Source organism: Anser brachyrhynchus, assembly GCF_964034855.1.
Source record: "Anser brachyrhynchus genome assembly, chromosome: 1".
NCBI lineage: Eukaryota > Metazoa > Chordata > Aves > Anseriformes > Anatidae > Anser > Anser brachyrhynchus.
The window spans coordinates 54,256,701-54,281,093 of record NC_137694.1 but is presented as its reverse complement, the minus strand read 5'-3'; the positions used below and the strand labels follow the sequence as shown (position 1 = coordinate 54,281,093).

General features: G+C 46.5%; 1 protein-coding gene across 3 annotated transcripts in view; it reads right to left on the bottom strand.

Moving 5' to 3' along the window:
- The window catches only part of MRTFA (myocardin related transcription factor A), a 97,720-nt gene that overhangs the window by 6,359 nt on the left and 66,968 nt on the right, over window positions 1–24,393 (bottom strand). For all 3 annotated transcript variants that reach the window (XM_080575395.1, XM_080575396.1, XM_080575397.1), the window contains 10 exons: window positions 23,724–23,789; window positions 9,060–9,115; window positions 7,385–7,460; window positions 6,515–6,676; window positions 4,903–5,078; window positions 4,270–4,425; window positions 3,492–3,745; window positions 3,010–3,181; window positions 1,610–2,725; window positions 341–502 (listed from right to left, as the gene is read on the bottom strand). In XM_080575395.1, the coding sequence (XP_080431521.1) occupies window positions 341–502; window positions 1,610–2,725; window positions 3,010–3,181; window positions 3,492–3,745; window positions 4,270–4,425; window positions 4,903–5,078; window positions 6,515–6,676; window positions 7,385–7,460; window positions 9,060–9,115; window positions 23,724–23,789 (2,396 nt within the window). The remainder of the gene's footprint in view (window positions 1–340; window positions 503–1,609; window positions 2,726–3,009; window positions 3,182–3,491; window positions 3,746–4,269; window positions 4,426–4,902; window positions 5,079–6,514; window positions 6,677–7,384; window positions 7,461–9,059; window positions 9,116–23,723; window positions 23,790–24,393) is intronic.

Genomic DNA, 24,393 nt, shown 5'->3' with positions numbered 1-24,393 from the left:
GCAGCAAAGATCCTGCCCACACCACCCTCTGGCAGCTCTCTCCGTGCAGTAACCACCTCTTCATTTCAGCAGCACTCCTTCAAGAACTGGGGACATCGCTGCGAACCAAGGCTGCCTGCTCTGGCCTGTCATCGTTTTTAATTGACAGAAAGCTCCTGTCTAAAACACCAGCTGGTATTCTGTCCAGCTGCAGGAGAAGGTGCTGGGAGACCTCACTTGCTGTGATGATGGTCTCTGAGCACGACTCCGTGTGTGTGTGTGCTCCCCTCCCACCCCTGCTACAATCCCTAGCAGCAGGCAAAGGAAAACAAGGAAGAAACGCGAGCAGGCAGCAAGCTACCTTTCTGACAGGTTGGTTTAGTCCTCGGGGCTGCTGCTGCTGCTTCTGCTGCTGCGTGGGCTGCTGCTGCTGCTGCTTCTGCTGCGTGGGCTGCTGAGGAGTGCTTGCAGGTAGCTGACACTGCGGTTGGCTGGAAGTTTTAGCGGGCGATGATTGTACTCTCTGGAAAGAAGAGGGTATCGGTGAGAAGCTGTTCCCCAGGCCCAACACGGAGCAAGGCTCGTGTTTCTTATAGGGTGTATGAAGTCTGGCTTCCCTCACTCTTTAACTTTAGGAAATTCAGTCAACCGTTCCGTTTCACCAAGCTGAGAAATCAAACTGGGGTGGGATTCTGTGTCCTAAACGAGGTGCTGGTGCCACTCTAACTCCCTGGGCTCCAGGACTTCCCTCAGGGGCTGGCAGACCTAACACAGGACCTATCCCTGACCTGGGCCTTTCTGGAGCAGCAGCTGGATTTCAGGTGAGAAACCCTGCGCTGCGCGGGGTGACACACTGCTGACGTTTGGCTGACTTGCGTCTCACCTGCTACGCAGCAAGCGCAGCCGGTCACTGACGGTGGATGCTGCCACTTGCCCTGCTGAAGGTGCAGGAGATGTGGCAGCACAGAATGGAAATTTTCTCTGATACCACGGAGGATGCTGGAGTTTAACTTATGCCATAAAACATGTTTATCTCTTCCTGGAAGAAGCACTCAGAACGCTTCTGTTAAGTGCTGGATTCATGCCAAGAGGGGAATAGTGTGCATCATCGCTGATGAAAGGCTCCACTAGCACTGAAATATTGACATGCATTAAAACAAAGAGCAGTCAAAAAGCAGAATGTCTGTTCTCAGGGCCTGATTTCAGCTCTCAGTAGACAAGGTGATCTATCTATCACTCTGACTGCAATCTCTCCAATAAAGAACAAGAGGTGAAATACACCCTGTTTTTTCTAATACCACAGGCACAGTTCCTTCAAAAAGTAGTTGAATGTGGCAGCAAACCTTTGTCCTCCAAGCCCAAGATCCTGCCTGACTAAAGGCAGAACAACAGGAGTGCTGAATAGCCCGTTATGCACAGTCAGTTGTGCACTGCCGCACACAGCTCATCATTGCCAAATTCCTCTCTTTTTGGTGAAGGTTTACTTACACCGTTCTGTTCTGCAAAGCCAGGAACTGTCATAGCAAGCAACTCGACCATTTCTTTTAGTATTTACTGAACTGAATTCCCAACGTACGAAGTCATCCTATGGTAACCTGGACCCTAGGGATGGGACCCAAGCCTCGCCTACCTGCAAGGCCGGGCAGCTACTGCCTGCCTTCCCGTGGGGCGAGAGGCCCTGCCTCTCGGCGCTCTGCTTGGTCACGGTGAGCACGATGTGGGTCCCGGTGGAGTCGGTGATGAGGGTGGGGGGCGGGCTGCCCTTGATCAGGTCGCTCAGGGCGCTCCCTTGCTGGCCAAGGAAGAGCCGCGGGCTGTGGGACTGGCACGGCGGCTCTGCTTCCGCGGCTGGCACCTCCTGCTTCACCATCACGGCTTTCTTTGGCACTGGGCTTGGATTGGAAGTGTCCATTTGGCTAGCGGCTGGTGCGGGGCTGAATTGGTCGGTTTGGCCACTGGATGGCTTTGCGGACTGGCAGCTCAGGAAACCGTTCTCGCTCTTCACCTGGATGCCGAAGGCTGCTGGGCTGGAGGCGAGGGCTGCTCTTTCTCCTGCAGCCGCTGGGGCCGGTAGTGACTGCTGAGAGCGCTTCTCCTGCTCCAGCTGTAGTCTGAGCATCTCGACCAGCTGCTGCTTCTGCTTCAGCATGCGGGTGAGTTCCTCGATCTGCTTGTCCTTCTCCTGCAGCATCTGGTCCTTGTCCCTAACTTCTGCATCTCTGCTGTTACCAGTGCTGCACCGCTCTGACCTGGGTGCCGCGTTTACGCTGCAGGAGGAAGGCTTGGAGCTTTCTTCCTTCACCAGAAACTGCACTGGAGACGCCTGCAGGGTGAGCTGGGTCAGGGGTGAGGTCACCATCTCTCCAAAGGTGTCTCCGGTGGCCGAGTTCTCGTCCCCCGTGCTCATCTGCGAGCGCTCAGAAGGAGTGGGAGAAACGGGAGGAGTCGAGCCCGTGCTGCCGAACTTCATCACGCCGCCACCGGTGACTGTGGCCACGACCACTTCTGCTGGTGCAATGCCCGTGGTGACGAGGGCTGGCCCCGTGCTCAGCCTGGCGGCAGGGAAGGCCACCACCACTTCGGCAGCTTTGGGGAGAATGGCTGCAGCGCTGGGCTTGGGAGTGGGGGTGGTTGGGCCGGCCGCACCGTTCTGCTCTTGGTAGGCTCTGAGACGCTCGATCAGGTCCGTCTTTGTGCCCGAGACAGGCAAGGCCCTCAGCTTCAGCTCCTGCTTCAGCTCTGCCACCTGATGGGGGGGAAGAGGGCAACATTAAGACGGCACGCGCCATCACCAGAACGACTGTTAACAGCTACCAGAGCCACAGGGAAAGGGCCAAGCGACCCCCTGCAGGCCAACACGCCCGCACCTCCGGTACGAACCGCAGGGCAGCAACGCCAGCCCTTATCATCAGCTCCTGCCAGCTCTGCTCTGGGGCAGCAACATTGCTCAGTGTTGACTCCTCACTGAAAATGGCCAAAAAAGAAAAGGGCCGTGCAGTTTCACAGGACTGCCAGCAGCACCAACTTTACCTTCATCTCATCTAGGTTGGCAGGGAGAGGGCCTGGCTTGCCCACTGCAGCGTTACTGTTCTGTCGCATCAGCCCGCCGGAACCGGAGGATACTGAAGAGGCGCTACTGACCGTGGCAGAGAGATTGCGTACGGCAGGGGCACTGGCACCACTCTGCTGCTCTCCTGGAGGCCTGCAGCGAAAGAGAAGCCACAGGCATCAAAACCGAGGTGGAAAGGCACTGGAGGCCCTCAGTGCACAAGAAGCCAACCAAGAGGATCTAGGTATCTACGTCAACAATCACACACATTCAGAAACACAAGTGCCACCCCAGACATGAAAGCACACCGATGCTTTTGGCTAGATCCATCCTCCTGACACTGGCCCTTTTTGAGGCCCACTGTAACCCAAGACTCACGCCTCACACCCAGAACACAATTGTTGATAACAGCACTGGGCAAGCACGTCCCTCCTAAGAGAGAGCTGGCGTTTTGGACCCATACTTTGGTGGAGCTGGCAGGATGGTCTGGTAGTTGTAGTGCTGCTGCTGCTGCTGGTTGAGGATCTGAAGCTGGAGAAAGAGTTGCTGCTGCTGCAGTATTTTGGCATAGGATGAATCCATGGGAGGAGCTCCCTTGTCCTGCTTTTGGTCCGGGGGGATATACTGATGATATTTAAGCTTCTTGACTTTCGGCTTCAACTCCTTGGCTTTCTTACTGCGCTGAGACTTCTCACTAGTAGACTTGGGCTGGCTTTGCTATTCGGAAGAAAAAGAGGAAGCAAATAAGAATGGAAACACTGAAATAACACCCCAGGTAAACCAGAAAGCACGCTGGGGTTTTTGTTTGAAAATTCTCCATATTTGACCTCAGGGTCTTTCCATGCTTCTCTAACTCAGGCAATACTACAGCCACAGCACCCACAGGAGCTTCGCAGCTCAACCGTGAAGGCAGCTCAAAGAAAGGTGGCCATTCATCTTGCCCAGCATGCCAGACCACTTGTCCATCCAGGGCAGAGTCAGTGTCTCTTCTTATAGGTAATACTGATTTGGTTCAAAACATTTTGCATTCGGGACCCATTTTACAGAAGGTGAACAGCTCACGGACCAGAAGAACCTCTTAAATAGGTTACAGATAGGATCAGAGGAAGACACGGGTGAGTGTATAAGCCTTCCTTTCTTAGTGTCTGTTAACATAACACTTTCCACTCCAAACCCGCTTCAGAGTAACCATCTTACTTTCTTTCAGACTATACCAATGAAGAAATCATCCAAAACCGTACCTTAATGAGCGTCGGTGGGGGCTTGGCAGCAGGAAGAGCCGCTCCATTGGTAAGACTAGGGGGCAGGAGAGGCGGAGGTGGCAGAGGCGGGGGGGGCTGTTCGGGTAGGAAAAGTGTTTCATTGGAGTCTGCACTGATCTGCAATTGGGATGTACCCTGCAGGAACAGAGAAAGGCATAATGCACACACATACAAGGAAGGAAGTACCTTAACAGGGTGCTGGGAAGTGCCCACTTAAAGGGCAACAGGTTTCAAGTCAGTAATTAGACTCCTTTAACCCACTCCTTCAGTTGTTCCTGAGAAGCAGCACAACTTCTCAGGGCAGAAAAGGAATCAAAATCCTACACCTGTATCCCCCAGCTTTGCCTGCCAGCACTGGTTGCACAAACCCAGGCTGCATCACCAAATAATGGCTGTCCCCCTTCCCCTCCCAGCACCACTACAGGGACTTCTGAAAAACCAGAGGGCATCATCGGTGCCACACAGGGCTAAGACCCCTCGTGAAATCTCACGGACTGTGCTCCACCAGGGACCTTTTAAGGATCTCTCGGCCTCACGTTTCAGGATCCTCTGCCACAAATCAGCAGTGGCTGTGAAGCTCCAAGGCACTGCAGGAGGCCCCCACGTTCTCACCTGAGCTAGTGATGTGCCAGTGGTGCTAGGGAGAGGCTCACAAATCCGGGAGTCCATCGGCGATGGGACAGACCCCTGGGACTCATGGCTGGCTGGCTGTTCGGGGGAGAGGGCATCACTGCTGTCCTCGTCAAAGGAGGAATTGTCTGCAACCTTTGGGTAGTTCACCTGTCCAACTGAAAATACAAACACCGACTGTGGGCTTCAGAAGGGAATAAGAAATTATTTCACTTGCCACTAGATGTTTCATAAAGATACTGGAGGCGTGGAGAGACTTGGTCTGAATAGTGCTTAAAGCAACAGCTAAGAATGAGAGAGTGAAGCCCAAATTGGACCCATTTAAAGTGTTTACATGCATCTCTGCTATCAGTAGAATAAAACGATGCTATCAGTAGAATAAAACAAAGCTGGGGTGAACCAGCAAGACAAGATCAGGAAGTACAACATCAGCTACTTAACCCTGCCCAAACCCAGAACTGTGGGATCAGCAAACGATCAGCCCACTTGCTGATCATTTGGCACCACGGAAAAAGAAGGTCAAACAGTTTAAGGCTGCGTCATGGTTTCTTTGGTGTTCATCCTAGGTGGTGGAAGATAGAATCACTCTTCAAGACAGAATCCCAAACTGTCCTCCAGTCTTATAAGCAGCAAGGGCTATGGATTAAGAGGGGCCCTGACTGCCCTTAGCATTTCTGTCTGCCTGCATGTCCCACAAGCAGCGATTTATCTCAAAATAATCCTGGTAAGCAGGAATCATTCGCACCTAACATAAGAACAACTGAAATCCAGGGAGATGCGATATTCTCAAAGTCGGAAGGAAGCCACGTCTCTTAACGCTCCAGTTCACAAATTCACTTTTTCTCTTCCAAAACCATTTCTGGTGCAGTAGCGAAGCCAGGCCCTCCCACAGCACTGTCCTTTTTGTTTTTCATGATAAGTATGCGGCCTTGCTCACAGTTGTGTCCCATTTGTCTTTAAAGTAGCTGTGTGTGTTTGAGGGGACGAATAGCCACAGACACACGCAGACTGCTCAGCCTAGGGAGATGGGAAAGAGCACTGCTGAGGCAGTGGGCAGGCTACTCCTCGGCATTCCTTTCAGCCCTTGGAATGGCACTGGCATGATTTACATCTGTTCTGGTTTATTTTTAAAGGGGTTGAATTCTCTGAAGTTTGTAAGTTCACAGACAGCTTTTGTTTCATCACACCTGTTTGTATTCTGTCTCCTCTCCCTGATCTGAGTCCGTCAGTGGGTTCTCCCCGACCAAGGTTGCTGATGTGTTATACCCAGAGAGATTTTCAAGGAGAGAATGCAGGGAATGCAATCTACAGCAGTCTTTCAAGCCTTTAGGGAATGCAAAGACTTTCATATTATTCCGGGATGTCCACACTCATAATTTAATGACCACAGACATAATTTAATGACTCTGTACTACTATCTGTGCCAGAGGGAGTTTTGTTTTTCAGAATCCTGGGGGCTGAAAGGCTGTGATTCGGCAACAGGAAAACAAGACCAATGATGGGATCACACTCCCTCAAGCAGGAAGGTGAAATGACAGGAAATCACAGCCACCTGTGGGCAACACCTTCCACAAAGATCCTCCTCTGGCCTCACCTATAATGGCTTCCTTCAGGCTGGATTCCACAGGCAAGATGTTCTTCTCCACCAGCTCCATGGGACCTGGCCTCTGCGCTATCTTCTCATTGAGGTCATCTGCCAGTCTGGCTCTCTTTAGCTTCAGCTGCTTAGCCTGCAAGGAGGGTTCGGCCGAGGTCTCTGCTCAGGGGAAAGTAAATAAAATGGCATCGGTCCAGCAACGGTCAACCTATGCACTTCAGCAGTATTTCACTTCTGTTCAGAAAGGTAACTGTAGGTAACGGTAGGTAACTGCATAGGAAAATAATTGCAGATATCACTAGGTAACCACACGGTAAAGATATTACAGATATATTATAGATATTACATATACTGAAGTTATAAAGGTCCTATAGTAGCTACCGTGACTCTAGGATAGGACAAATTCACTGTTCTCAAACTGATGTCACCTGATTCTCATTCACCTTTTCCCTTTCAGTTGTGTCCAAAGCTGTGGCACTCAGCAGCAGGGTAGTACTCCCTCTCTGAAACTGAGGTGCATATTAATTAGACCAAATCTGCCTTACTCCCACTCTAGATATTTTAGTGTATTCCCTTAGAAGAAGAGCAATCCATACCACTTCCATTTCATTGTTGCTCAGCTGCACAAAACTGCACAATTTGAGTTTACCTAACAGAACAGATTCTTCTGAGCCCTAACAGATTCTTCTGACAATCTCCATGCAAAGGCTGTTGGAGCCCTCCCAAGAATCATGCTACGGGCATAATCTTCTGCCCACTCCCAACTACAGGAAAGTTTTGGGGGTCAGAGGCAATATGAAAAGCTACTAAACATGTAGTTATGACGATGTTTGTTGCTGATGTCTTTCTGTTTCATGTGTGCCGTACCTTCCAGAATGTGCATCCTAACCAGCTCCGATCTCTCTGGCCTGGACCGGATTTTCCGTTTCAGATAGTCCTCTGTCTGCAGCAAAACAAACAAGCAAAACCAATTTTAGTTGATCAGACACAGGAGTGAGGTGATCTTGGGACAGCACAAACAAGAGAAACAACCGTCTTTAGTTACTTCTGAGATCTCAATAAACACTGACCAGAGAAGGGACATATTTTCTGTCCCAAAGCACCCACAGAGTGAGTTTATTCTGAAGATGACCTCCCACTGGACATCCCCTCAGTGTAAGAGTGTTCTTCTGCCCTGTGGAACAGAAACTGGAAAGGACTTCCTCAGGACTTGAAGCCCTCTTTTTGCTTTTTATGCAAAACCACTGACTTGTGTCAGGGTGAAATTCAAGACATTTCTTTTTACATTAAAGGACAGACATATTGGTTCCAATGTTCACAGCAAATACTTTCATATACTGCTGGCATTTGATGCTGACTTGTGGTTTGGGCATACCCTTATGTGTTTCAAGATACGCTGTTTGTTAAGCTAAAGACCCCATGCACTCCCTTGGCAGGCAAAATCTAAATGCTATGACAAGACCAATTTCATTTCCAGAGCTGCTTTTAGCTCTGCCTTTGAAGAATGTGCTACAGAGCAATGCACGGAGATGACCCTGCCCGGGCTGAGCCTGTTACCCTGCACACATCCAGGAACGGGAATCTGGGAGCAGTGGCTAACAGACTGCTAAGTACTGCCCATCCGAATGGACCTTTACAGGAAATTAATATTGAAGTCAGTCAGAAAACTGCACCATACTTGCTCGGTTGCCCACACCAAAATATTAGCTTGGTAAGAAGGTTTTATTAAATGAGGAAGAAGAAACAAAAGCCTTTGGGACACTGGTCATGATGCAAAACTCATTGTTCCAAGCCTTCCATCAAGTTTAAAGTGGCAACGCTGCCTGACAGGTTTTAATCACAGCTGTCATTTCTTTAGTCTTATGTTGCTTTCACTTTTAAAACAGAACTTAGCCCAGAGTCATACGAGTTTTTATTCCCCCTGTAGGCCAATCAGAAAAAAAAACAACAAACCACTACCCCCAGAGACCTTCTGAGGAACAGAAATCAAGAAACCCCCAGTTAGCAAAGGTGCAGTGTGAAGTGTGACGCCTGGCTCAGGCCTGGCTTCCTCTTTCGACAGAGCCAGAAGCCTGTGTGTCTTCAGCGCTGGGATCTTTTCAGTTAAGTTTTCAGCTACTAATATCTCCTAGATAAACAGGTGCATGTCCACATAACAAAGAAATCATACACTTTCCTCAAAGGTGGAAATCAACTACTGCAATGACGTTCACATGATAGAAGCATTTAAGGGCAAAGCAGACACAATAAAAATAATAATAATGTAGAGTAAGTGGACGGTGGGGAAGAAGAATATCAGGGACCTCCAGGGAAAATCCAAACACTGTCTTCAATGTCAACAATAGATCACTGAGGGGTAACCACCACCACATATAAGCTAAAGAACACCCCATCCAATACATCCGTGCCTGCACAGCATTGTGTTACATCCAGAGTATGAATGACTTCCTTCTGCATCGCATCAACAGCTACAGGATGCCCAAACTATAAGACATAGTACTCCTGACTTCCCTAAAACCTTGAAGAGCATATTGCATCTTACCCTGGCCCGCTCCAAACTCCTTCTTTGTTCATGAAATGCAGCTGGACTTTTCAGAGCTGTTGAGAAAAAAAAAAAAACATTTAGAGAATGGGTAAGAATGAACAAGTTTTCTCTCCACATCTCCTTTCAGGCCAACTAAATTAACAAATACACCACAGCAACTGCCTCCTGCATCTGTCAACACGCTGGACCAGATCTCCAGCTGGTATAAAGCAATGTGAACCGACATGCTCTGCTTGACAGCAAAGGAGCTACAGGAGCTGGATTTTTTGTGGGCTACTGAAGAGAATCATTTGGGCTACACTTCTAGTATAGCTAACCACTGCTCACCAAGTGGGGGCCATGAACAGGAGTCAAAAATCGCCCCCCAGCAAATGCCTTTCACAAGTTTCAGCGTGGTGTAAAATACCCAGGACCCTTAAGTAAGCGAATGGCACCAAAACACTGAAGAGATGCGTGAAATGGTTGGAAGGATGGGGGAGGATCCTAATGAACTGTAAATCCTCTTTACTACCTTTTAATGTCAAAGGAAGCTGCAAGTCTTTCATTAATCTGCACCTGTGTTTTGTGTACAGGCAAGGGCTAGTTACAAATTCTGTAGGTCCACAGCGGGACGTATATATTCCGTGTAACAGAACCTATCAGGACAACAGGAACACTTGGACAGGAAGGTACATCTGCCTGTTGACAGACAACCAAGACTTGAGGAATTAACAGCAGCTCTCCGTTTAAGAGACCTCCTCGCCTCCTCGGGCCTAGTAAAAAAGCAGAGCCAAAATGGATCAGGTTTTAAGAAACCGATCCTCTGCTGTCCAGGACCGTACTAACCCTGGAGGAATCTCTCACTCTGCCTGGCTCCTCTGCAGCACACAAAGCTCACGTCCCACAGCAAAACTGGAGAAAGGGGGTGACATTACTTCTAACTCAGCAATGAGAAGTGTCACTTGCTCCTCATAGTTTCCCAAATCCACAAGCCGCTTGTTTTCTGAAACAATCGCATTGCGGCTTGTATTCAAACCAGCTGAAGGGCACAGAACTCATTTCCTTTCATATTTATGAAATATTTATATTTAAAACTGCCTGATGGAGTTTCTAAATTACCATCAAGATAAGCACCAATGTTAACAAATCCTTCAGCTTTTAAGGCAAGTTGCAAGGCTTTTGAAGACAGAAATCTCAACTTGTGCAGTCCAAGTGTTGCATCTACATCCTCCAAAATACGGTCTACTTGTACACTTTTTCACTTGAGACCAATGATTAAAATATTTCTCAAATGTGACTTCATAATGAAATATCAAAAGGCCATTCAAAAATAAAAAACCTTGCTTAGATGCAATGTAGGAAGCTACTTCCACTGCATGTGTAAGCTTCTGAACTTTCCTACGGAATAAAATGCAGAGCCAACAAAGACAAAATGTTAAGACAGAAATACCTCCTGTGAAGTATAGGCAGAGTCCCTCTACATCTACATAAATGGGGTAAAAAGTAGAAGTTAGTCAATATGTTAGGAATTATGAACACACCAGTGCCCCATAATGAGATTCATACTGCAGCAGTGAATGAGGAATAATTTGTAGAGTAACTAAGCAATAACTGAGCACCAACCATAGCGAGTGAGTACACAGATGATGGGGCAAAACAGTTCCTGTTCAGATTAAAGATGGTTTCATACAATCAAATTTCATACAAGCCGGGAGAAATCACCAGGGAAAGTTATGCAAGCTGGCAAATGGGAGTGCACTGATTGCACTTTGGGATAAGTAATGTAAGGGTAGAAAGATGGTTTTGCAATAACTGAAAAAATAACATCAAGAAAAAAATGCATTGTCCAGCTGAGACACGAACAACCCTGCAGTTTTGCCACCACACTGTCATGAACAGCAAGGAGCAAATCCTGCTGGGAAATGCTCTTTTCAAGCCCCATGGACTGCTTGTGAATATATGCCTGAGCTTGAACTTAAACACACGTTTCTCTCACTGTGCACGTATCACAGAAAAGTGAAATAAAAGCTTCTTTAAGCTCAGGCAATCCTGGGCAAAGATACCGGGCAACAGATAAATAAGCATAAAAATCTACGCTGGAGACAAGCACAGCAAGCCTCTTCTTGAGTCCTCCAAATCCCTCTCCCCCTAGAATGTGCCGGCACGGCAGTAATTCTTCACTCTCCCCTTCCTACCTCTGCCGTCAGTGTGAGGCAGGACATGAACTTTAAGTGACATTTCCCTGGCCATGGCAAACAGTCAGGAAAAGAACTGCAGGCGTTCAGCTGATTTCACAGGTAGTCCAGGAAAATCTTCAATACGGAAGAATAAAACAAGACGAAAAGGATCCCTGAGTCAAAGAAAGAAAAAAAAAAAAGAGAACCCCTCCCCCAACTCAAATACACATTAAATAGTAAGTAATGCAAAACTGCTACGGGAAGACCCTTGCAAAAACAATGTCAGTCTCTCATGACCAGCTCTCTGGAAACAAGCACGGGGCTGGAGCTCTCTGTGCTGGCAACACGACAGAGGACTTCATATTTGACCTCTGGAAATGTCAAGAGGGCACAAATCCTTCCCTGCTTCCCTCAGCAATCTAGGACGGGGCTGCCATGTCAGAAGAGGGTGTCTGTTGTAAAACCCTGCTGTGTCTGAAGTTAACTGAGCCTTGCACATTCTGCTGGCCATGAAACGACGAATACTTTACTGGAGCAAATGGAAGAAAACAAGGAACCACCAAATCTCTCTGCAGAAGGCTGAAGCTGGGAGGCAGAGGGTGCCCAGCACTGGCTGGTGTCGGCAGCTCAGGTGTGCAGACGCGAGCCTCTTCCAGCTCCCACCGCCGTCTTTCCCGGCCTCCTGGCACCCAGCCCTGCAGCTACTCCTGCCCCGTGCCCTGCTGGCTCGCTCGCCCGAGTGCTTCTTTATCCATTTCACTCGAGATTATCCCCGCTGACAAAGCTCTGCTGTTCTCAGAGACGCCAGGTATTCTGGCCCATTTCGACTGCACGCCCAAACGAGCAGCGCAGCCGGCGGACCAGAAGCACTGGTAACCCCTGGCACAAGACGTGGAGGTAGGCAGGCATGGGGCAGGGCTCCTGCCACCGACACAGGGCGTGCATGCACCGCCCCTGGTACCTGAAGCAGCAAGTGTGACCCCACAAAATGAAGAAACTCCAAGCACCTAACCCTTTCTGACGGCACAGGCTGGAGAAAATATAACAGGCTGTTCCTTACGGTGGGTCATCTAACCTGTTCTTGAAGACCACTAATGAAAAAATGCAGTATTATTGCAGAGAAATTGTCCCAGAGCTTACTACTTGAAAACCTTTCTGAATGCCTGAAGTGTATTTCCCTTCCTACAATTTATACTCATTATTCCTTCCTTTGCCTGCAATAATTACAGAGAACAACCTATTTTCTTCCCCTTTGAGTTTATCCCTATACATTTGAAAACTTAGGTTCTCTCAGAGTCTTGTGCTGGATAAAATGAACAAATCCAGTTATTTCATCCTTCCTTTATAGATAACATTTCCCAGATCTTTGCTTGTTTATTCTCTTCTGGACTTTTTCCAGTTGATCTGCATTTTTCTTGAAGTACAGTGTCCAAAATTGGGTATATATTCCAGCCTAGGCTTTATCAGCGTTTCACAGAGCTAAAGATTATTAAATAAGACCTCTCAGTTATACGTGTCGGTCTGTTCGCCTTTTCTTGTGTGCATAAAACATGTAACGCTGTTTACTTGTGCTTGGCTCACAAACTGTGAAAGGTCTCCGATCTTCTTCTGCGGAGCTGCTCTCCAGCCAGGATTCTCCATCCGCAGTTCATGCCACTGGCTGGATGTACCAAAAGGCAGAAACTGCATTTTTCTTCTCCCCTCTCCTCACCCATTTTATTTCTCAACTTCTCCAGAATATTGTGAGCCCCCATCCTGCCTTCCTCCCAGCTTCCTAACCTGCCAGCTTAAAAAATACACATGCGATTCCCTTGTTTAAATTGAATTACTGAAAGCAGTGAATAGTATCAGACACAGACCTTAGGGTCTGTCACCAAAAAGTGGCTGCCTCCTCCCTATGGCACGTGCCCCTCCCCAAACGGGGTGCTATTTATCTCAGTGTGAATCCTGACCTTGCTAACTGCACGACCAACCTCACTAGCTTTGCTAGCACAACTTGGGGGAGCCCCCGCTGACAATACAGTGCTGCCAGAGAAAGAAGAACTTGTCAGACTACAATAGCAGGGTTAGCTGTCGGTAGTTTTTATTTTCCATTATATGCAGGAAAACAAAAATTCCTATTTCTCTGGTACTGAGATATTGAAGAATGCAGAGGAAATTTCCACCAGGCCCCCTTTCAGTTAGGTGTACCTTTGCCTGCCCTTCTGCTTTTGTCTGTACGTGATGTATGCATGATATTTTCATCCCCTATAAATTGAGTTTCCACTTTCTGCCCTCGCTCCTGCACTTGGGCCTGGGACAAAGCCTGCTAGCCCTCAGTTATGCTGACACAACAGTTTGCGGCCTCAGATCACAGTTGTTTTCAAAGAGTTATTTTAACCTGGATCAGTATGCTCGTTTACAGCCCGGCTCCACAAATAATTGTGTCAGCAAAACTGAGCAAAAGCTGCACGGGCAGCCAAAGCCAGAAAGGAGAGGCTGAGGCTGAAGCCCGTGCTGCAGCGGGAGCCCCCGTGATGCTGAAGCACGGCCCCAGAGCCTGCAGACCGCCCCATCTACCTTGGGGAACAGCCTGAAGGAGCAAAGGGCTCTCAGCGCCACGTCCCACGCAGCAGGCGTTACACCTGGCTTCCTGGGGGAATCGAAGGGATAGCACCATCACCAAAAGTGTTTGGGACAGAGGTGTACGTGGTTTTGTCGCACTCAGCCACGCGGTGAGTTGCAGCGCCAACTGCCCGGAGAACAAGCGCCAGCTTTAGGTGACCGACAGCAGGACACGAGTTTCCTACCACCGTTGGGCTGGCTAGCAAGGACCTCAGGGAGTTCCCACCACACACATTCCCGTTTTTTATTCCCTCTGCTACTTGCGGACAGTTCTGATGCTTCCTCACAGAATTCCTGAAGCCTTACGATCTTTGTGGTCACGCCCTCAGCTACCAAGAGAAAGCTCCCTGGAGATGAGTGATGCAACTGCGCCGCGCCTCCACCCTGCTGCAGAAACGGTTGTTTGCAGCTAGGCACTGCAACTGCTGCCCTTCCGTCTGACCCCCAAAGTGCAGCAGCAGCTACACAGGAGCGTCTGCGATGACAAATGCCTTTCATACAAAGCACAGAGATGGAAATCACTCATCCTTGCTTCAAGCTGATGTATTAATTCCCGTGAAACCAGGTCCAAAACTGCAGTGCTGAAGTTATCTTCAGCGTTCCCTCAGTCCAAGCCGTGTTTTGAAGACGATAACGTGTGAGTGAAGGGTGATACTGCTGCAAAGTGTCCAGGTGGTGCTGTCTGTAAGGAAGGTGACTCGGGAAATCGAGGCTCAGGAATCAAACCCAAATCTCCAATATAAAGGCAGAGACAAAAAGCTGGGCAAAGTGGTCCAAACATTTTCTGCTCAGGGTTTATTTACCCTGCAGCATACAAAAGTAAATGTACACCTTGCAAAGCTTTCAAGGACAGTCATATAAAGATACTTGAGTTCCTTTTACCCAGTGTGAGAAATAAGTGGAATCAGAACCGCTCTAAGAACGAAACATAGCAGAGGAAGGGGATGGAAGGATCCAACCACTCAGAGAGGAAGGTCAAAGTAGCTGTACGCTCTGCATTTGCTTCTGCAGTTGATGGAAGACACCAAGATTTGCAAGGAGCCAAATAACGCAAAAGGGTCTTCAGAGATCCTCATAGCTCAAGTGCCTAGGGAGGCTGCAAAACCTTCTGAAACTGGGTAAGATTTCAGAATCAGAATCGTCTATCAGACCTGTACACAGGGAAGAGACAGCAAGGGAGCTTTCCTTGGTCACACACAGTATCGAGCACTTCACGGACAACACAGGCAATGTTCTTCATAGGCAATATCTGAACTGCAAATCAGTTGGTCAGACAACAGGCAGTGTTTGTGGAAAACTACAGCTAAATTTGAAAGACTGAATCAAGTATCCTGCTTTTCACTTAGATCAGCTCATGAAGGAAAATTAAAATCTTTCTTTGCTATGTCAAAGAGAAGCTCATGTCCTGTCCAAAACCAACTTTAGACTAACTCGGAAAGGCAAGGCCTACCACTGCAGCTCTTCACCCCCTCTCTGAACCAAATTCTAGTTTCTCTCTCTTGTTTACTATATGCTTTCGTAAAAAGATGAGATAAAGAGCTGCAAATATGCTCATGACTTCCTCTGTCAGTTCAGGGTGGGGCTCCCACCCTGTAGCATTTTGCGTAGCATTTGGTAAGACACACATATTTTGAACCACAGATCAAGGCTGTTGGCACTTTCTTCCCATTTGTCCTCACCCCACTTCCAAAAAGCATTTCTCAAAGCACGGAGGACAAAAGCTTTCAAAAATTGGGTCACCAGCACAGAAGGAGCTGTCATCTTGCTTAGCAGGGCAGCACCAGAGAGCAGGACGCTGTAGAAATATGAAACAGGTGGGAAATACACAGGTGATGAAGAAGAGATCTCCATCAGTACTCTTCTTTTTATGTAGCTCTAGCGAACTTCCCATTTGGGACACAAACCTGATCAAGCCTGATAATTCTTGCTGATTTCATACCCCTGGCATGGATAAAAACCCTTGGATTAAGGCTAAGATCTGAGCATCAATTTAAGGATCAGGAAAAAAAGCCGCTATCAGTAAACTGATTATTCAAGCCCAGAAGTATGACAAACTCCGAAAATTCAACCACCACCAAAGCACAGCACTACGATTACGGTGCCATGGCGTTACGGAGACTCTCGTTACTGAGCTATCCCAAGTGGCAGCAGAAGACAAGCCACGTGTTGTGGAAGCCAGACGTCCTGCCTCCTCGTGCCACCCCAGGCCCCGTGAGACCCCCCCAAACCTGCTCCTCAGCCCCCCGAGGTGGGGCCGCCCTGGTTGCACAGCGTCACACAGGTGGGACTGCGGGATGCCGCCCCAGCTCGGCCTCGTGGCTGTACCACAGCCATTCCTCCTTTAAGATCCAGCTGAAATGTCAGACTTTCGTTAGCTCCAGCAATGTGAAACGCCTGCCTGCCACAGCCAGCGTGAAAGAACTGAGAGAAAGCACAAAGAAGTTTCGAGGGCCAAGCGGAGTTAATTTGAACTGTCAGAGATCTGTGTAATTTCTCAGAAGGCTCACCCTCAGGAGGAGCAAAATGGAAATTGTCACCCGTGGTAACAGTTATCAGATCTATGAGTGACTTGCTACAGCTTCCAGTCCAAGAACATTTAGGGCAAATGCAGATAATGTACAGCCCGCTCTGCGCATCCACAGTAATTCTGCATTCAAAAGACGTCGCTGATACCTGAACTGAAAAAATAAAGGAGATAATAGAAAGCTTCACTGCAATTATTATTATTCCACCTCCAAACTCAAGAGGAAAAGGGAGATAAGGAACTTCTAAGGGGAACCCCTCAATTTACCCATTCCTACACCAAACTCCATGCCTGTTTCTTGGATGGCTAATCGCCCCTTCGCAAACTCTTCTGACAGCTTATGGAGAGCCAAGACGTGGGGCAGTGAGAAGAAATAGGACAGACCATTCGAGCTTCCAAGTAAGAATAAGCCCAAACAGACAGTGGGAACATGAAGGAAAAAGAACTGTATCGCAGACAAAGTTTTGCTCCCCTGAATTATTATGCTTCTCTTGCAAACAACCGTCAGAGTTAAATACATTATTGTTGCAGGGATCAGGGACTAAATGCAGCCTGCCAAAACCCTGAGCACAGCCTTTTCTTTCTGCAACTTCAGAAAGGACAAACAGCACATTTCCACGGCTAACACAATGAACTTTCCTGCTCCAACCATGTCTTATTAATCACAGATGATACAAGCGCGTGGAAAACAAACACATGCAGCTATCTGAAAACTTGAACGAACCAGGTGCTGTTATTAGGCCTCTTGCAACGATGCTCTCAGCTTAAATCTACAGACTCCCTTCTCCACGCGAAGCCTCAAGCCTTTGAAATCAGGCTTCAAGAGAAGAGATCAAAGTCAAAGAACGAGCAAATAATTTCCAGGAGATGAGCTGCAGGTAGATAATCAAATTAAAAGAAAAACAGTTACAGATTTCTGTGTGAGATGCCACAAACAGAAACACAGCTGGACGTGTCCTCCACAGCTCTGTTTTACAATACCTGCTCAGTGTTCCAGTTCTGCTCTCAGAGCAGGACGCCAGAGCAAAAGTCGCGCTGCAGCCTCTCTGTTTGAGATTTCATTCTATACACGATGAACCGGGAAATACAAGAGATTAAGTGGAGTAGTTAAATATATATCTTTAAAGTTCGATGGGTTTGGCTTTTTTATTAAAAAAGTCTGGGAGTAACGATATTCACAGACCATACATTTGTTTTTAACTCCTTATCCTAAATGGAAGCACAATTTCAGCTGGTTTTGTTTGTGGGAATACAGTATGAGACAGAAGCAGCACCAGTGGGCACAAGAGCAGAAACGAGGTGGTAGGGAAGTATAAATTTGTATTTTTGTTACTACAGATACACTTCCAAAAAATACAAGGAACATCACTTCGACGTCCTGATATGTAAAGAAGCAAGAGAATGCCAGAGCACGTTACACGGCACAGATACTCGAAGCAGGAAGAGCGCTTTGGGGGGATTAAAGCAATTGGTTTCTCTGCAATTCAAATACAACTCTACAATTCTGAACTGGCTGCTGCATAGCCACACGGCAACACTTCGGAATTAATAAAACTCCACGCAGGCATAGCAGCTCATCTTCTATCACGGCCTTTATGGAGAAGATGAGATATTGTGGAGACATTACGAATTGCACCTGAAGTCACCGACATGACTGCAGAACACTTCCTGTAGTGAAAAATGCTGCACGTTTAGGTAACTGTGCTCTAACAGCTCACTACCTTTCCTTCCCTTGACATAGATCAACAGATGATCCTATTTAGCAATTAACACAGTTAAACAAATTTAAAAGCCAGATGTTTTTGTTTTGTTTTGACAACATTTCAGTAAGGTCTACCGTAGCTATTGTTCGTAGCAGGAATCAGGAGTCGACAACATCCACAAAGGACTGGCCTCCCTCAACTACTGCCCCATGCATTGCATTGAGAAGTTGCAAGTTTAAAATTGCAAACATTTTGCTTACTGAAATCAGTACCTCAACTGTTTTCTTGTAACGGATGCAGAAGGCCTCTTACAGGCTCTGCATATATGATTACTGATAGGCCAAAACACAGCCTGTGTTCTATATCTTAAAATCACTTTTTAAGTGTCCCCAGCAAGTAGCAACAACGCCTTTAGAATTAATTCTGAGCAATGTCTCTTGCCCCCTCTCCCCAGAAAAAGGGAATACCATTTTTGTTTTAGAACAGATACTAACTTTTCTCCATTAACCTTATGCCTAGAAATAAAAAAGTACCTAGTGATATGACAGGCCTACTGAGATTATGATTAACGGCCTGCTGCCTTACCCCCATTCCTAGTCATGCAACATGTTTCTATTGAACCACCGTGTGCTCCCGTGGTGTGGTGCAGAGATAAAGTATACCCTCCTCAGGAGACCCAGCGGCACGGGATTCACAAATGCCGTATACCAAAACATTCAAGTAACCAACAGGCTGCATGTCCAAGTAGGAAACTGCACTGGAGCGTTGGTAATTCAAACCTACAGCAAACCTCAGCGCGGCAGCCTGTAAAAACAGACAAATCAGAAAAACAACACAAATTCCAGCCCTTCTGGATTCTATCCCGACTGCAATCTTCTAACTGCTCAGCATGAGGAGAGGCTCTATTTCCAATTATTGAGTGATTTGCACTGAACAGTTGCTGTGACAAGAGAAGACAAAATACTGTAAATCAGTACTGGTCCCAGCAGAGAGAGGTAACGCCAGATGCACTCCTGCATGAAGATTAGACGCCTGCATTTACATTAGACGTTAGGAAGAAATTCTTTACTACGAGGGCTGTGGGGCACTGGCACAGGTTGCCCAGAGAAGCTGTGGGTTCCCTGTCCCTGGTAGTGTCCAAGGCCAGGCTGGATGGGGCTTTGGGCAACCTGGTCTGGTGGGAGGTGTCCCTGCCCGTGGCAGGGGGTTGAAACCAGGTGGCCTTAAAGGCCCCTTCCAACCCAAACCGTTGTAGGATTCTCTGATTCTCTGAACTGCCACAGCAAAGCAAGCACTAGCTCAGAGGGTTCATGGGATGAAAACCCCAAACTGCCAGTAGGAATTAGAAAGTTTACAAGGACTTGAGCTGAGTACCGTATGCTGGAGAGGACAGCAGCATTTTTTTCTTTTCTTTTTTTAACATCTGCCTTCTACATACATTCACACACTGTGTGTATATGGCATCCTAGAACCCAAATACATAGCCAAAGTAATTGCATGTGGGCTCAAAACTGGGAAGCAGCAAATACACTGAAGCAAGAAAGACGCACATGGAAATCTCTACCTGTGCTGCAGCTCCCCTCCTCTTAGCTCTCAGTTCAGACAATGCCCTTTTCAAAGGCTGCCTCCATCACCTTTCACATATTCACAAAGCAATGCATAGAGCAACACAAAGCACATTCCCAGAAACAATTTTCAACTTCTGCTTCATCTGCTTGGTGAATCTAATGGTCACAACGGCAGCTTCCCTGCAGGACTGCGCCACATGAAAGCCTTAATTGGCTCTATTTTGTGTCTGCAAAGAGAAGCCAAAGATCACAGTCCCCGGCTGATAAAACAAGGGGCATGTGAAGCTTTAAAACAGGCACAGAAAACAAACAGAAAAAGCAAAACATGTTTTGCAAGGCAGAATATTGCTACACTGGCCAAATGTCTTTCCCCTAAAATTGTAGCTGAAGATACTTTCCACGTGTCTTTCTGCTCAGATGAATATTAGCTGTTGTGCTAAACATTCTTTTCAAGGGTGGAAAACTGGGCTTGTAATTCTAACAAAACAAAGCAAAAACCTTACAATAGCTGTATCTTAAATTTGACACTGACAGCTTCTGTCTGTTCTCCTACAGCAAGACAGGGTTCAGTTGAGCACTGAAGGAGTTTTTGTTTAGTTTGCATTTTAAGAGAATAAGAAAATCACTTCTGCGTAGTTACAAAAAAAAATGCAAATAGTCAAAGAGCTTCTCTATTGGCACTATCAGAAAATAGGCCAAAACCTGAATAAGTATGAAAACTCTCCTTGTTTCTACATACAGTCCTAGCTCAAATCACAGGCATGTCCGATGCAGATGAAGACTTGCTTATCACCTCCTTCCTACAGGCAATACAGGGTTTTAACCTTCAACTAATGAATCCTGCTACTAGTAAAAGGTTATGCAAAGTGATAACAGCAAAGCAAGAAGAATTAATGAAGCATTAAACTAAATTATTTTGAGTCCTCCGTCACTGCTTATAAATGTTTTATTTCTATCTACAATACACTAATCCTTTAGTGAAGCGTAGCCCTGCTGTAGGTGGTTGGTGGGCTGGAAAGGTTACTCAAGCAAGATTAAGTGTACTTGGTATAAAATTGTTGAAACGTTTGCCTTTCCTCCCTACCATATAAACAAAATTCCACATGGGAACAAAGAAAGCAACTCCCTGCTCTGTTTCGAACAAGCAAAGCAGGAACAGTGTGACTCTCTCAGGCTCTTTACTGTGAGCATCAGCTCCTTTACAAACACATATTCTCCCACTCCTCAGGTTTACGCTGTCCAAAAGCCTTGTGTGGAAGGAAGCCTGAAATACAACTTCTTATTTACAATTCACAAGCTCAATCCAAACACCACGTAAGAATGGTATTGCATTCAGGAGAACTAAAAGTACTAAAGTGAGCTTGCACAACAGATAGGTTTTAATGTAAAACAAGAACTTTTACTTCCTCCATTCTTGGTTCATGGATTTTTGCAGGTCTGTTTGGTGATGAGATCCAGGAACTGAACAGAATTAAAGGCTAAATCCAAATGAACATCTGGGATAGCATAATAAAAGCAAATCTACCAAGAAAAACAGTTGATACTGAGGAACTGACATCCACACTCTGTATGTGAAAGTGAAACAGGAGGTGGTGTGTCAGATGAGCCCTAGTCTGGTCTCATGGACCAAATGAGTACTAGCTGCAGGCAGAATATTCTTCAGTTTAGTTTCATCCCAATTTAATACAACTCTCAAATTCTGTGAGCTTTTTGCTGTGCAAAGCAAGGTACAGCAGGCACGTGCAATCAGGAGTTTGACTTCAAAAGCACCTTCCTGACTCAAGCTGTAATGCTAATGTTAGGTACAACCATAACCACTGCAATTCTTTCCAGCATGATAAGGCTCTCCAGATGGGAAATACAGGCTAGGAGCCAACCAGCATTTCCCGTGGAGAGAGCACGCCAGCTCATTTAATTCAGCGCCAAATCATCCTCTGGATTCCCAGTTTTAATTTTTGTTAAATCATGATAAAGGGCTGTGCAGGGCTGGTTTCCTGAGTAACGAACTCAAGAGGGAGACATGGGGTCCGCTATAGCTATGTATAGCAGCAGGTGACAGCGGAACAGGATAAGTACATAAATGCTTTCACAGACGGGGTTTACATGGTAGAGACATGAAAGAGTACAGGAGACCTGCACATTCTCAGTGGAAAGTTAAAATGTCTATTCTGAACGGCAGAAAGTAGGAGCAAAGCTGTTGTGACTCAGATGCCTTCAGAAGGAACAGGGCCTTAGTCATCTCCCGTACTTCTCAGGTTAAAAATGGGACTTTGCTTTAAGTATCACAATTCGTCTCACATCTGATCTTCTCATTAAAAATGGCCCAGACAAATAATGGTTTAAACATTTCCCTATGTGTGGTTATTTCCAGTTGGCAGGTATGGGTAAATGATACCATGGCTTGGAGAGAAATAATTTTAAATCATGTTTAGAGCAGATCTGCTAAAATGTTTTTTCTTCACTGAAGAAAGAACCTTTTAATGTGGTGCCAATGTTTTCGCAATGATATTTCACTGAGCATTCTTCTTTGGTCTGTCATGAAATTCACACGTAAGAGACATAAATGAAACAATGAAGGGTACGAGTCTGCAAAGACTCGTTATTTAGGCTATATTTTAAGCAAATTTAAGACTGACTAATTACTCTGGGTGCCTTACTCGAATTACTTGAAAGGGCATCATTTTCAAAGGGCCTGTAAAACAGACCCCTCTCGGGAATCACAAGTTTGGCCAGCCACGCTTTGAAGAAAGCCAGTACTAAACATAACCTAATACAGATTTGCATACATATCCACCTACAGCAGAAGACCACAAAGAAGTCAGGAACATTTAGGAATATTTGCTTCTGGGAAACATGAGCAAAAGCACACAGCTACTGGGACATTAATCTTTCATCCAAAAGCAAGTTAAGTGTATTCTGTAGAAACACATATATGAATTCCCCAGGTAAAAATAAGACAAGTGTGATGTACTACATCCAGACAGGCCAATCCTTCCTTTTTGATTTGGTAATAGAATTTTAAATAGGGGTCCCAGAAACATCTTGAGCATTTCACTACCTTCCAGAGAGCCACTTCAGCTGACAGAGGGGTGCTGACAGGTTCTCTTCATTCAGAGAGAGAGCTGACAGCCTAACCTTATGACATTAGCAAAGCCTAAGTCACATCGCTGTGTCATATTACAGCGTGCACCCCAAAAATAGAAGGAATGAGAAACTCATTACTACATTGTCTTCAAATAAGGTGTGTGCAGTGGGGGAGGAGAGAAGTTTTTGAAAGAAGGAAACATTTACCTGAGCCTCTGCCTTCTATTGAAGCTGTTAAGTGAAACTGAGAGGAACTCTTAAATGCTCGCTCTTTGGTCTTGCTTCGAGTCGTTACCTATAAGTCATTTAGCTCAGAAGTGTATGTGTGGGGTGGGAAACAAAAAAAAATCTTTTCTCCAGTGCTAACCTGACAGAGAATTTATTAAAGCTTGGCATTAAGGGATTTCCAATGTGTCTACCCAGACAAGTATATTAATGTTCTCTGGCTCTGCAGGCTTAGTTTTCTCCTGCAAGAAGGGGACTGGCTGACGCCCATAGGTCCATTGCTGGGTGTATGTTCTAGCTACAAACATAAAACATGGCCCCTTGGTTAACATCTTGTACGTGCTGCCAGTTTTCACCAAGTTTATGGAATATACAAATATATACAAATACAAAGATAGAACTGCCTCTGAGGTCTGCAGAGCTGACAAACAAGAACAGAAACTGCAAAGGCAGGAAGCCTGTTAAAAGAGTGATTATCAGCATGCGTCAAGAATATCAGACTCTTCAAACATAGCATGGTCTCCAGAAGACTCTTCACTACCATCAAATACAAACGTTGTTTTGGAGTACGGTTACGCTTGGAGCCATTGCTCTGTTCCTCGGTATCAGAGGTGGCCCCGCACCTAGAGTACCAACGCTTCAGAAGGACAACGTTGAGTGTAACAGGGTGGGGCTCTTCTATATGATGTTTTTCATCCAGGAACGGAGAATTAGATCTTTCACATCATTTGTGAGACCAGTCCCAACTCAAAAACAAGCATAATAACAAAAAGAGAAAGCGTTTCAGTGATACTCACGCGGCATGATCCCTTGGCTCACCAGCTCCTCCCGTGTGCGTCGCTGCTGGAGCTTCAACTGCAGCACTGCACAACAGCAGAGAGAGGGAAGAGAAGGAAACCCATCAGTGCGAGAAACATCAGAGGACACATTTTCAAACGCATCTTGTTCTCTCCTTCGGATGCCAAGGCAGTAGCGAGCAGCAGGACGAGAAGACCTCCCTCCCACCCAACTCCCCTGCAGCACGCAATTGCAGAAGTAGCCGTAAGCAGCGAGGTTTCCGTATTCTGCTGCGGGCAACAAGGAGAGGAAGTTGCAAAGGGTCTTGGCAGGGTGATAAAAATCCGCAAAGCCAGGCCTGTTTCTCAATTCTTTCTACAGCTCCAAGTTCTTTCAAGCCATTAACATTAAAAAACAAACAGAGAAGAACGTTGTCTGACAGTCCTCCAGTAAAAGCGGAGACACCCCACCTGCTAATGACTCCTCAAAACTCTAATTACAGATTAAATTGATATGACAAAATTGTTGGTCATTAAGCTTTCTCTAAATTACAAGACTGACTGCCTTCCTCGGCACAGGAATTCTTCCACCTTCAGAACCATCTAATGAAAGTGAAATATCATGGGCATATCTGCAAGTGTCCTTGTTCCACAGCAAAAGGGATCCCTTATCTCTAGTATGTCTCCAGTT